Genomic DNA, 13,577 nt, shown 5'->3' on the forward strand with positions numbered 1-13,577 from the left:
AGGGCTTGAACAGAATCATCCCAACCTTCTAATAGGACTGGCGGTCTGTCAGAAACCAAAGCTGCCTGAGGCATTTCTACATGAGGTTGGTCAGAAGAAACCTAGCTTGTCGATCCGTTCAGATAGTAAGGAAGCAAACAATTTTACCTCTTTAAAGACTCTCGAATTTGATATTGGACAACATAACACCAAGACACTAATTGATCCTAATGTCCTCATCAAAACCTCATTGAATCCAGATCCGTTATATATTTCCAGCTCTCAGTCTTGCTCATCTGTATTATCTGAACCCGAACCCATCACATGTGACAACCCATCCAGAGACTCTACCGGTACCACACCACTTCAGACAATACTTGACACAATATTTGGTCAAAGAAAACAAAACCCTGATGCTACCAACTGTGAAATAAACTCTGCAACAGATAAGGTTCATCAAATTCTACAGATATGTAAAGAAGCAAATACAATGGAGTTATGTGATGATAGGCCTTACGATCCTGAGGAATATGATCCAGCTCTCACATATGGAGCTTTAGAGTCTAGCAGTCAAACTACAGTGGCTGAATATGATGATAGACCGTATGACCCAGAGGAGGAGTATAATGCAGTTGACAAAGGGGACTTTGCCAAAAATGATTTACCCAAAACTTCAGACGCTACAAATACACAAGAGAGCTCCACCGCAAATGGTGACGTAGCCTATGATCCAGAGGATGAGACCGTTTTTGAAGAAATGCAAAATTATCTTGCAGGTAATGCCAAAACTCCTCAAAAGTTTAACATCTGTGAGCAGGACAACATTTTGAATTCAACTTTGCCTGAGCAGCAAAAAATTCTTGAGGAGTTAAATAGGCAAATAGAGGAACAAAAAAGGCAACTAGAAGAACAGACAGAGACTCTACGCCTACGGAAGGAAGCCATTGGTTTGTCCATGGCCCATTTTTCTGTTTCTCATGCTCTGATGTCACCACCTCCCAATTTCGGCAGGGATGAAGATGAAGAAATTGAAAAACTTCCTTATCTTTCAACAGTTAATCACATAAGGGATCCACGGACCTGTCGAAAAACAAGCAGAGAGGCTGAGGATGCATCTGAGGCTCCCAAAGACAAAAATGCAACACAAATATTATCAAACATGAAAGGGAATCAAACCGCAGTAACATCTTCGTTTAGAAATAAAGAGATATTGGAAAATGATAAAACACTTGCCATGGAAGGGTCGTCAGACACTGAAACTATACAGTTACAAAACAGTACAAGGTCTCGCTCAGAACATTCTAGTGTAACGGGAAGTGGTAGAGGGTCTTCGAAAAAGAGGTTGCATGAACGTAGGTCGGACCGCCATGATAGAGCATCGTCAAGAGCGTCATATAAATCCAGGGTGCCAAAGGATGCTTCAGACAAACACCATAGAAGTGGACACTCTTCAAAGCATTCGTCTAGCCGAAGTGACAGTGAAAGAAGACGACTGGCATCAAGAACAATTCATCACGATCGCCACCACCACAGAGACGCATCTTCATCCTCACGCTACAAGAGGAGAAGTGATTCTTCCACAAGATCCCACCCGAGCCAGAGAGACAGATCTTCAAAAGACTGTAGTGATCGCTTACATAATACTGACCACCAACAGCCATCAGTGCTTAACGCTCAGTCTTCACAACCTGTTTGTGAGCAGCCTTCCATTCAGCAAGTTTCAAATGCAAAGGCTGATGCCGAGAGACTTCACACATCCCAAGACCCTGGGGAAAAGTCGCTAAATAATAACCAAAATCATTCTGAAATTAGCAGCAAAATTGACCACTCCTCTAAACAAGGATTACTACCAATGCTATACATGCAAAATGTTAAAACTGCCCACAGTTATACTGGCCAAACTTTAAACAGCACTACACCAACATTACAGTCTCCCCAAACTCAGGGAGATGTTCCTCACCATGACAAGAAAGAATCACCTTGCCAACGGTCTCATAACCAACCAGCACATATGTCTGGGTCAAATCATTCGTCTCCGAAGAGAGGTTTGCTGTCAATGCACTGGCTGAATTCATTTCAGACTGAGGCAGATAGTCTGTCCGGTGCAGGGGATTACCCGCAAAAGGATTTCCAGTTGCAATATAGAGATTTTCTACAATCTAACAACAGCCAGTCAATTTGCAGGGATATTCCACCCCAAGAACTACCTCATATTAAAAGCAGAGACTTTTTAGCACCAGATGCAGAATGCAGCAGTCAGTTGCAAAGGTCTCGCAAGCAGGAAGGATTCAAGTCTGGTGAACGCGGACAGTTTAATAAGCAAATGCTTCCCAGCCACACAGACCATCAGTGGAGTCAAGAACACAGGGCACCCCTGTTCCGTGGATGCAGTGGCGAAGAACCTGAAATAAATCCGTTCTGCCACAAGAAAGGCCAATCATACATGAAGGGACAACATTTTCATAGAGACGAGTCTTCTCAGCTTCAACAAAGATGCTCCATATTAGGCCCACCCCCTGTGGATATCAATATTTTCAGACCTAGGCCTTTAAACCCTTCGTGTTTTGATAAATGCAAACCATCAACAGAGCCTCTGTCCGTGATGGAACATAGAAAGTTCGTTCAGCCCACGAATGCCAATACTAGTACTTTTGCACATTCTAAAACCATCCAACCAGGAGGTCCATCTCCAGGGTCATCTAGGTTTCAGGATGGCACTGACACTCACAGTGGTTCACATCACATAATTAAGGACGTGATGTGCCCCGTCAATAGTGGAGGGCCATCTGGAGGATGGTTTCACAACTCACAGCAATCTCACTGTAAATCCCCAAAAGGGGATGTTCCATATAGACAGTTTACCATTGAACATAATAAAGGAGGTAGATTTCATGTAGGACATTCTAATATTAGAGGTTTTTTACATCACCGCCCTTATAAATCAAGAGGGTGTCCTCCACCACATGATGCGTATGAACCACATAGCCCTTTTTTTCTCCAAACATTTGGAGAAGATGCAGAAGCCTGTTTGAGAAAACCGTCTGAACCATACCCTCAAGACTTAACATGTGAGGCATCACCTAGCATGTTTGAGGGACAGCTGTGTCCAAAAATAAAGGGTCAACAAAGAGGACCTCTGCAATCTAGATTTAGAGGACAAGATGTGGTAAAAGGTTTTGCAAGGAGTCAAAAAGTGAATGCACAAATTAGAGGACCTCGCTCTGACTCACCGCAACAGTTTATTGACCAAAATGCACCATCTCCTGATTTTCATGGTGAGCAAATGCCTTCATCTGGAAACTGTGACAATATTGAAGCTCAAGATGACTCTGAGTTTTCTGGTTTTCCCAACACAACTCATAGTCATTTTAAAAGGCCAGAACATCAAAATGCGTGTGAAAGTCAGAATTTGAGGCAACCTTTTGAGTCTCCTTCTGGACAGACAAATATTCGCCCTTTAAGGTTGTCGGGTCCACTACTACCCACTCCAGTTGGATGTCGAATTAGGCCAAACATCCCACGGTTACAGAGGCCTCCTAATGTAAGCTCCAGGTCTCAGGGACCAGCTTCCATGAGACATCGTCCTGTGACAAATGAAATCAATGGACTTTGGGATCATGGGGAGGGTCACAATCTTAATCCTCATCAAAGTGATACCTCAGAAAGTCTTGTTCCGGAAGAACGAAGAGGTAATTACGAAGGTAGAAGGGGACAGCAAAGTGTCCAGGACAGTAATTATGGACAACCATGCAGAGGGACCCGAGGAAGATACAGCAGCAGAAGGGCTGGCCAAAGGCAGAGATTTGGAAATAGTGGTCATAGAGAAAGAGATTATTCTATATAAATGTGTATGTGTGTGTAGAGAGAGAGAAATTGACAAGAGGAAGGGCAAGAAATGATAGTAGTAGATATTCTAATGATTGGTTGAAAAGCTAAGATTTAGATAATGGGCTGTAAAATTGTACCATAGGTAATCATTAAGGTTCAGGGCCCGTTTGCAAGAAACCCCTTAGGGTAAGAAAACCCTTAATTCTAATTGTGACAGTATTTTTACTAAGGATTTTCTTAAGGGGTTTCTTGCAACCGGGCCTAGATGTTCAGAGTTTGAATAGACAAGGAAGAAAAACACTTTTGGAGGTTCACTTTTATTTTGCTATTCCAACTTGAATTTCTACTTTCAGTTACCTTTGGAAAATGTTTTGTTTTTTAGAACGTAAGAGAATGTAAGCAGGACATGTGAGTGGAAACTACTAAAGGTTATGGTAACATTTTAGAATTTTATCTCCTGCTGTGCAGTTGGTTCAAAATATAAAAATAACTGTACATTTTGTGTTCATACATTTTTAAGCTATTTTCTAATTATATGTTTGTAAGTCTTTCCGAATCTCAAAATGTCTGTTCATCAAGCTCATTTAGTAAAACAAAAAACTTTAAACCACTAGTGTAATAGTGTTTTTCCACAAATATTGCTATACAAGTTATTGTAGAATTATTGTAAATGTGTTGAGTGTGTTCCTAACCCTAACTGCAAATGAATCACAGTTCCAAGTGGTTTGACATTACAAAAAAAAATTCAGTCTCTCACTGAATTTGCAGGTTATTTCAAGTTATTTTAATTTTTAAATGCTGAATTGCTGTTACTTATAAAACAGTTGAAACTGCTGAAGTTTAACATTTTAAAATAATAAGTTTAATGACTTGCAAAGCCAATTTGATTGTACTGTTCTTTGACTGCTGCAAAAAATATTTTTACATCCAGTGCCATCATCCACAGGTAAAATTTACAAGTTTATTTGGAAGTATGTGGCCTAAATTTTTAAAAGATGAGGGTAAAATTTATGCACGGATGTAAATTTTTTACTTATTAGTTTACTAGGGGTTATTTGCACTCTTCCTAAATCCCCACAGCATGTTTTAAAAACAGTAGGAGAGCTTCAGTTCATGTTGATATCTTCCTGGTTACCTTTTTTTAGTAGGCTATTAGGAGAATAATGGACGTCAAAAAAAAACTTTTCAAAATTCATTGTGTGAAAATAAAATTAACGAGGATTCCAGACTTCATAAGAGTAGCAGCAGTTTTTTCATAAAAATAAAAAAATGTGGTGATTCAAGTGACAGATTGCATTTCAAACTGAATAAGACACAGAATCAATTAAACATTCATGCACACTTTACATTTTAGATTTCACTTGATCACCATGTTTGTATTGGCTGCCATATATATATACCTTCATTTAAGATTAATAATGAAGAAGGGCTTGGCTGAATGTTGTTGTTAAACATCTTTCATACAGTTCCACCATCTAAAGACAAACATGCTCCTGCTTTACAGTCACAACAATCTTTTTTTCTCACAAAAACGATTCACAGCCTGTGAATCGGAACCATCTGGGTTTGACTGCTGTGAGTTTTTTCTGTGTAACATTTTTAGTATTTAAGATGTGGTGTTTCAATTAGATGCTTTGAATAAATACTGATCTCAAATGTGTGTCAATTAAAGCAAACTAGCCCTATAACAGTTTTAACCCTGTTACAACCTCTTAAATAAACATGTAGGCTTAGCATCTATGAGAGAATATTTCATATGGAGAGTGATAATTCTCACCATGAGGAGGAAGAGGATTCCTCTGTAGGGTTAAAGGGATAGTTCACCAAAGAAAAAAAAATATTTTATTACTTTTTTATTTTTATTTATAAAAATAATTTTGTGCATTTAATTTAATGTATTGTTTAATCCCACAACTGTAAAACCAAGATAGGTTTGATAAGGTCTGAGAGCTTTCGGACCACCCCCATAGACTGTTTTCTATTTCTTTTCCTGTATTTTCTTTCTTAATTAGACTGTTTCTCAGTACAACACTGTTGTACAAATAAAATACATCATAAATTAATATATGTATTTTTTTGTTGGTTGGTAAAGCAGCTATGGAAATTTGGCCTTCGAAGTATAATGGAGTTTACCGCAGAATTAACTATTATGTTCAGTGTTAAAAACAAGATTTGGAGGGCTTCTTGAGTTACCAAACAGGGATGAATGTTTTTATTATTAATGGTACTTGCATGCAAAGCAAAGAATTACTACTGTTGTGTCACATGCATATGCATCTGCCATACAGAGACATACCCTTATGTTTTTCCAGTGCTCGTGTTTTCTTTGAACTCTTTTAGGGCAATGCTGCATGTTAGAAAAGAGAAAAGGCTTCTTCAACCTTTGAAGCACAAATTCTGAAAACCTCAGTTAGGGTGTTCTCCGACACTTGGGGAAAAACAAGATTTTGAACTTTTTTACACACATAATTACTTTTATACAATTATATTACAGTAAACTAATTACAAAAGTGTACTATGGAAAACATAACAGTTTATATGTTCACAGGTATTTCAAATAGGTAAGATACAATGTTTGTGGAAAGTATAGGCCACAGCTAAATAGTATTTAATAAATGTATCAATATGGTATATATACACTAGTAGAGTCAAATTGTATATAAATTCTGGAAAGTACAATTCTGTGTAATTTTGTGTGCTAGTATGGTCAGAAGAGTTTTTTTTAAGGGCGTCGTGGCCACACCCCCAGACACGCGTTACTCTTCTGTGAGAAACGCCTGAACACTTCAGTGAATCGCCTCAAATCCTGAGGATTACAGACAAAGACGGTATTAACTGTTCAACTGCGACATGTAAGTCAGTTAATTTCATCGAGCATATTTAGTTTAATGTCGAAATATTGTAGATATACGTCCATTTTCATAGTCCAGATGTTTAACTTTCATGATATAATAGTCAGGCAATGGTTTACCTCAGCGGAATAACGTTAACGTTATAACTTTTTTACGGACAAATTCAGTTGCGATTCCCTTATATAAATAATTACTGTTTTACTTGAAATATTATCATCAGACTTTCCTGTTATAAGTACTAACTATCAAGTTCTATCATGTTGTAACGTTGCATCGTATCTAATATTATGTTTAGTTAATAAAGATGCAAGTAATACTCTCCACACATAGGTCACGGTCAAAAAGGTAAAACACTGCTTTATTGTCAGTTCTGCCACATGTAAAGTACATACATATGGATGATTGAAATTGCGTTACTCTCAGACCCATGGTGCATACAAATAACACTACACAGAATAAAAAATGTACATAAAACACAGATAAATACTGATTATATTCATTTAAAATACAACTTTTACAAGCAGGGATATTTAAAAAAAAGAAAAAGTAGATAGGGAATGGCAGATAGAGTGCAAACCAGTGAAATATACAACAGTGCAGATGTGAGGTAGTGTAAATAACTTATTATTCTGTTTAAAGTGACAAAGAGAGCAGGCTTTGTTTAACGTGTCAGAATAGAGGCATACTGATGCTGAATGAGGTGGGCAGTCCAATGCTGCATAAAGTGACTTGTTCAGTCAGTGTATGTTGTGGAGGGGATGAACTCTTCATATATAGTCTATAAATCATATAGGAAGGAAAATGCCAGACAGATCACTAGGTGATGATAGATGATATGACTCTCAGGCATAACGCATACAGTATGCTGTTTCTATTGTTAAAAGTGTTGTACCATTAGGAATCAACATTTGAATTGAAAGTGTAAATAAGCATCTGTGCAAGGGGAAAAAGGAATCTCCACACTTTAAAAAATCATTAATTTCAGCTGCCTTAATTATTTAAAGAGTACCTAGCATATGTTTTTTTAGGCCCTACCTTGGTTGACGTGTCCAACAACAAGTTTATGTACATACAATGTGTTTTAACACTATAATGTCGTAATAATAGGCAGTTATTCGTACATTACTTCTTGACTGACTCTCAAATGATTCGTTCCCCGATTCATCCGTTTAGGCTCCGCCTACCCGCTAACCTTGTGTCATGTGATTTGTCAGATGGTGTTGTCTGTTGTGATTGGTCAAACGAGTTCATCATTTGTCGCAAATGGAACCCCACTGCCATCATTACAGGAATACGGTTTACATGTGGTTGGATGTCATGTATATTATATGTGTAGCTAGAGATGGCGGCGATTTTACCGTACCAATTTGAGCCCGAGTCAGACGAGGAAGCATCAGAAGACGCTAATCCACAACAAACTCCACCCCGACTGGAGCAGGATGTTGGTCAGTGGCAAGTGACAACTCTTGTCATAAAAACTCCCAGTGTGACAACATGCATGTTGTGCTTTTGCCTTAAAATACCGAAATAATACGTTAGTAATACTATTATTTCGTCTTAATTGTGCGTTGTCATGGTACATGGAGCATTTCAGAAAGTCGACGTTATGAAAAATGATTGTAGTATCACCCAAATATATCTATGGTGCCCGTGCGGCAAATGTGTCAAAATGCAAAGTTAATAGCCAGATAAACAAACTGTAACACCCCAGAAATAACAGTACATGCTAATGTTAGCGTTATATGCATTAGCTAAACACAGTCATAAGGTACGAAAATATTTCTTGAAGTTAAGACAAAAATCTCACACGTACAGGTTTGGATTCGGTGGAGCTAACAGGTCCAAATAAAGTTTATTGCCCCCTCTTTCAAGGATCGTCGTTTCACATACCCTGCTGTGAACGGGCCAAGATTATTAAAGCAATCTTCGGTGAAATGACACGCGCACAGTACAACCCTGGGGTTATACTCCTTGGTATCGTTTGAAAAATGAATTGTAACCATTTTTCACTCAGACGTTCTTCCTTTGGTAGGTGAAATAAGACGGACTTAGTTTCACACCGTAGAACACAGGCTCTAGACATGATACACACACATCACGAACGAGCGACAGTATTTGGGGGAGGAGAGTTAAGTAGTTTTCGCGTCAGTCTCAGCTAAATGTAGGCGGGGACTATGTATAGTGATGTAGATATGCGGGCGAACTATTCCACGTCTCGTTTGTGTGATTCAGAGTCGACTCCCATTTTTACAGGCAAATTACTTTATTTCATCCTTACTTTCAAACACGGCAACATAACAGACTGCATGAAATGTTCAAATTACTTTCTCTCTGTTTACAGTGCATACACAATTACACATAGGCTACACAGTGAAAGTAAAATACCATTTCTATTTTGATACGACAAGGTCATAATAACTCAACATTGGGAAACGCAGTCAACTTAAATATGTCAGACACTTATGTTCATGTAATTAAAAACAGCTATTCAAGTTTGCATTGTTTGAATAATCGCTTTAAAAATCAAGGATCATGAAAGTATTTTCAAAGGAATAGTTTACCCAAAAACTGTGTCATTATTTCCTCATCCGTTCAATGTCGTTCAAACACACAGTTTTGTTTCAAACAAGAAAGAACGCCACAGAGAATTTAAGTAAAATGTCCTCCAGTAGGCCTATATACGTATCTCTTCTCAAGCTTCAAAACATAAAACCTTCATAAAATAATTAGGTATGATGATTATTTCTTGTGAGTAATAATTTTGTCTGTATCCCAAATGTTTTTGGTTTGATGGAAAACAAATTGAAATATAATTTGATTCTTTTTTTAAATGTTGACCCTGTGGCATTTCGCACAACTGACATCAAATATGTTTTTTTATTGTGGTGCGAAAATAAGGTGCAGATCACTATCGTTTGCAGGCATTCTTGTTCACAGAGAAATGGCACAGGTCATCGTGGACAAAAACTAGTAGAACATTTTCCTAAATTATTTGTTATGACTTTGAATTACCCAATAGGGTTGCAATACATATTTCCACATTTGAATACCACATTTAATTCTTCGGACAAACTATCCAAATGTTGTCTTTGTATTGTAATTATTTCATTATTTGTCTTCCAGATTTTTGTCAATGGCGTGTCATTCTACAAACACCCCAGAAAAAGCAGTGCAGGCAGAAACAGAGAAGTGGAGCAAATTAGATAAGATGGTGAAACTGCTATTAGTGCTCCTCATATTAGTTGTTTTGATGATAAATAATCTACTGTTCAGTCAAATGGCCTCAAGTATTTATGGCTGATTTTGTTTGGTTACTTATGCTGTCTGTTTAGCGTGTTTCATAGTATTATTCTATAGCCTTTACCTTCTTCAGTTACTGGAGGCCAGTGGACAGTCTGAGCTGATCTTTTCTGAAGAACTGACCTGCAGTTTCAGAGCAGTTGAAGTTTCTGACATTGTAATTAGAGACCTGCGAGTAATTTGCACTGACAACGCTGACCAGCAAATATCTGCCACACTGAAGAGTAAGACGCTATTATATCTTTCAAGCTTAGAGATATAACAACTTTTCAAACTCTGCCTGTGTCACTTTCTGTCTGTCGTCTGGAGAAAAAATGAAGGAAACTTTTAATTGAACCAAACAGTTCTCAAACGACCAACATTAAAATATATATTTGCATAATATTAGCAATATTACCATATTCAGGTGACAGCACCATGTAACTGTTCCAAAGTTATGAACTATTTATTGATGAAGTCATTTTATTTATATTTTTATCCAAATACGTATATGCTTTGCTAGGCCACTGGTGTGCCAACATTTTTTGCTTTGATATCATCATAAATAAAATGAGTCAAATCAAATGTTAATAATTCATTAATTCAACATGTTGTGTACTTTGAAATGGTTTATGGAATAGTTTACATTTACTCATCTTCATGTTGCCCACTCCACATATAACTTATAAAACAAAATTTTCTGTGATATTGTAAAATATGCAATACACCGAAATTTTTTTATTGACTAATAAAGACACTTTATTAGTCTAGATGTCTTTAGCATTTTTTCATCACAAATAATTCCTGTAGTTACATATGAATTCCAGCATGTGTAAAATGTTTAAAACTAAGGTTGACCATTTGAAACTACTCAAACAACAATAATCCAGTAGCAATCGTTTCTTTTAAATGTTCATATAAAGAACTTGTCTCACAGAAAGTTATAACATTTGGGAAAATTCTTCAATGTAAAATTGAATCAACATTAATAATCACAATTACAATATCAAGGGTATAATATAAACGGCTGTGATTTTTGCCATAATCTTGCAGCCCTACCATAAGGTTTTTCAAAAGTGCAATTAAAGACCAATGAAAATGAAAGTTATGTTCCTTTAAAAAATGTGTTAGCCTTAAGGACATCAATAAACGGATATGCTCCTAAACGCTGATAAAATTCCCATTTAGAAGATATGACTTTGTTACAAAAAAATAACAACATCATGCTACAGTTCAGAATGAAGTCTAGAAGATGAATGCCAGTGTCACGCACCAACGTAAATTACCAGTTTCAAATGACACATCACTGGAATCACAGATCTTTCTTATTTGTCTGTTTGCATTTTATACCACTGTGGTTATCACGCTGTTATATGCAGCTTTTCCAGGCTGACTGCCGTAAACTAAATGCTATAGATTATTTTGAAAGGGGGGTGGATACCATAGATATAAATAACTAGATGCCTCATTCAAGCCTCATTCATAAAGTTGAAAACACACAGTCAGGGTTGCCAGATCTGTGAAACAAACTCCTGTCCATAGTCCGAAAAACAGAATTTAGCATTCAAAAATAAAATAATTTTAGGATTGACAGCTGAATAACAAAATCCTCCACTCATAACATGCGGTTAGGTATTAGTAACCCAATTCCTTGGAAAGCTGCAGACTTGGCAACACAGACTGGCTCACACAGTTCCGATATGCCGGACGTCCTACGTATGGCGGCCCATAGAATCAGATGCTAATGCTTTTCAAAAGATTCAGGGTAGTGTCCCGGACAGGGTTAAAGCCTAGTCCCAGACTAAATTAAATGTTAGAGATGTATTGATCGAAACAATTTGCACTGATATGTTAAAATATATCAGTGAGATTGTTGTTTCTCAAAATGGACAGAGTAATGTTTTTATTTGTAAAGTATGTTTTTAAAAAACGACTTAAATATACTAAATTAACTCTGGTTAACTGGTTCAAATTAATCCTTGTCTGGGAAATCACCACTAAGGCAGGCATAGAGACATGTTTAAATTATGTTTGACATGGCTTGTTTCTCTCTTTGCTAAAGATGAGGCAGCAGATATAGCTGGACTTCCTGTAAAACGCTTCTACACCAGAATTTGTGGGTCCTCTAACAGAACACAGCATTCAGAGAACTGGAAGCCAGTTGCTGGTGCTTTGAACACTAAGCAGGGCAAGAAAACAAGATCTTGTTTGGATCAAACTCAGCGTAGAGAAATACATAACAGAAAGGAACGAGATCGAAGGTGTGGTTTATGAAGTGAAAGATTGGGGTTTGATTATTCAGTTAAAGCCTTAAAGGGATAGTGTTCCCAAAAATGAAAACTCTATCATAATTTACTGACCTTCAGATTGTTCCACACCTAAATGTCTTTGGTCTGCTGAACACAAACAAAGATATTTGTAAAAATGATAGTAACCAAACAGATCTCATCCCCCATTTACTGCCAAAGAAGGTTAAATAAATATTATGGGAGTCTATGGGGGATGAGATCTTTCTGGTTACTGACATTCTTCCGAATATCTTCCTTTGTGTTTAGCAGAACAAATAACTGTATACAGGTTTAAAACAATCTGAGGGTGAGTAAACGGTGACAGAATTTTCCTCTTTCGGTGAACTATCTCTTTTAGACAGCAAAACACATAACTTTTTAGTGTTCATACTCTATTCTGCTTTCTCATTGGGTTGAGGAACAAGAACTTGGTTGTACTGATCAGGGGAAAAGTAGAATAAAGAAACAACATCATTTTTTTATTGAATATATGTGACTCAATTGGCTGTTTATATAAATAATTATATTTAGAATGAAACATTCAATAGTATAGCTAAACTCGGTCAAAATAGTGGGTAGTTTAATTCGGTATGTTTCTAAATTGGTTATTAGAATCGTTAAGAAACTATAATCGTTTAGAGAAATCAGAAATCATTACATTTATCAATAATGTTGGTCTTTTACTCAGGAGACGAATCAGTCTGTGCTGTGATGAGTTAAATCAGCTGGTCCCATTCTGTTCATCCGACACTGATAAAGCCACCACGCTGCAGCGGACCTTAGGCTTCCTCAAGTATATCAGAGAAATACATGGAGATACCCTCAAAGATGTAATAGTTTACCCTTCTTAGTGTTTGTTTAGCTTTGAATGACATTAACATGTATGCAATAAAATGTTTCAGGCTTTTCAGAGTACATTCTGTGAGGAGACTGGCGTTGTTTTCAGCGGTACAACACCTTAAATCCAACAACGACAATATGAAGCCTTCTTCACACAAATAACTTGTTATTTCTGCTGTTTTATGAGAAACTTGTGAAATGACCATTTTACATCCTATTTTTCCACAGTTCAGAGGTGTAGTGATTAACCGTTTCATATAAAGACTGTTCTTTACAGTCAGTTTTACAATAATTTGTTTGCTAATGCTTGTTCGCATGATACATGTGGAAATCAGTAAAATGTTTAATCAATTTCTTTGTTTGGCCATTTTTTATGAGATTTTTATTATTAATACTTGGTGTTTTTGCCAACTTTCAACCAAAACATTTGTTGCCTAAATATTTTTTAATGCATTAAATAAAATGTCATTTATTCAAACAAACATCATTGCTGTATTATTGAAAAGTTCAG

The 13,577-nt window shown here is 36.9% G+C and overlaps 2 protein-coding genes across 8 annotated transcripts in view; both read left to right on the forward strand.

The window, feature by feature from the left end:
• si:ch73-181d5.4 (death-inducer obliterator 1) overlaps positions 1-4,414 on the forward strand; it is a 37,639-nt gene extending 33,225 nt beyond the window's left edge. For 5 of the 6 annotated variants that reach the window (XM_056732554.1, XM_056732556.1, XM_056732555.1 and 2 more), the window contains one exon: positions 3-4,414. In XM_056732554.1, coding sequence (XP_056588532.1) covers positions 3-3,823 — 3,821 coding nt within the window. In that variant the 3' untranslated portion in view covers positions 3,824-4,414. The remainder of the gene's footprint in view (positions 1-2) is intronic. The other variant, XM_056732560.1, reaches the window with a different exon arrangement.
• A 2,109-nt stretch (positions 4,415-6,523) lies between these two features.
• Positions 6,524-13,548, forward strand: LOC130409440 (uncharacterized). 2 transcript variants are annotated; one of them, XM_056733421.1, is made up of 6 exons: positions 6,524-6,659; positions 9,783-9,870; positions 10,033-10,183; positions 12,001-12,199; positions 12,915-13,056; positions 13,129-13,548. In XM_056733421.1, the coding sequence occupies exons 2-6, from the start codon at positions 9,793-9,795 to the stop codon at positions 13,186-13,188; spliced, it is 630 nt and encodes a 209-aa protein (XP_056589399.1). In that variant the 5' UTR covers positions 6,524-6,659; positions 9,783-9,792; the 3' UTR covers positions 13,189-13,548. The 2 variants fall into 2 exon arrangements, with proteins under 2 accessions (XP_056589399.1, XP_056589398.1); XM_056733420.1 differs by having other exon boundaries at positions 12,915-13,019.
• The last annotated feature ends 29 nt before the right edge of the window (positions 13,549-13,577 follow it).

Source organism: Triplophysa dalaica, chromosome 20 (assembly GCF_015846415.1).
Source record: "Triplophysa dalaica isolate WHDGS20190420 chromosome 20, ASM1584641v1, whole genome shotgun sequence".
Classification (NCBI taxonomy): Eukaryota; Metazoa; Chordata; class Actinopteri; order Cypriniformes; family Nemacheilidae; genus Triplophysa; species Triplophysa dalaica.

Excerpts from the sequence above, each read along its gene's own strand:
- LOC130409440 (XM_056733420.1), top strand. The coding sequence starts at position 9,793 with ATGGCGTGTCATTCTACAAACACCCCAGAAAAAGCAGTGCAGGCAGAA. Across the intron at positions 12,200-12,914 it reads AGAAAGGAACGAGATCGAAG|GAGACGAATCAGTCTGTGCT; the intron begins GTGTGGTTTATG and ends TCTTTTACTCAG. Across the intron at positions 13,020-13,128 it reads CGGACCTTAGGCTTCCTCAA|GCTTTTCAGAGTACATTCTG; the intron begins GTATATCAGAGA and ends AAAATGTTTCAG.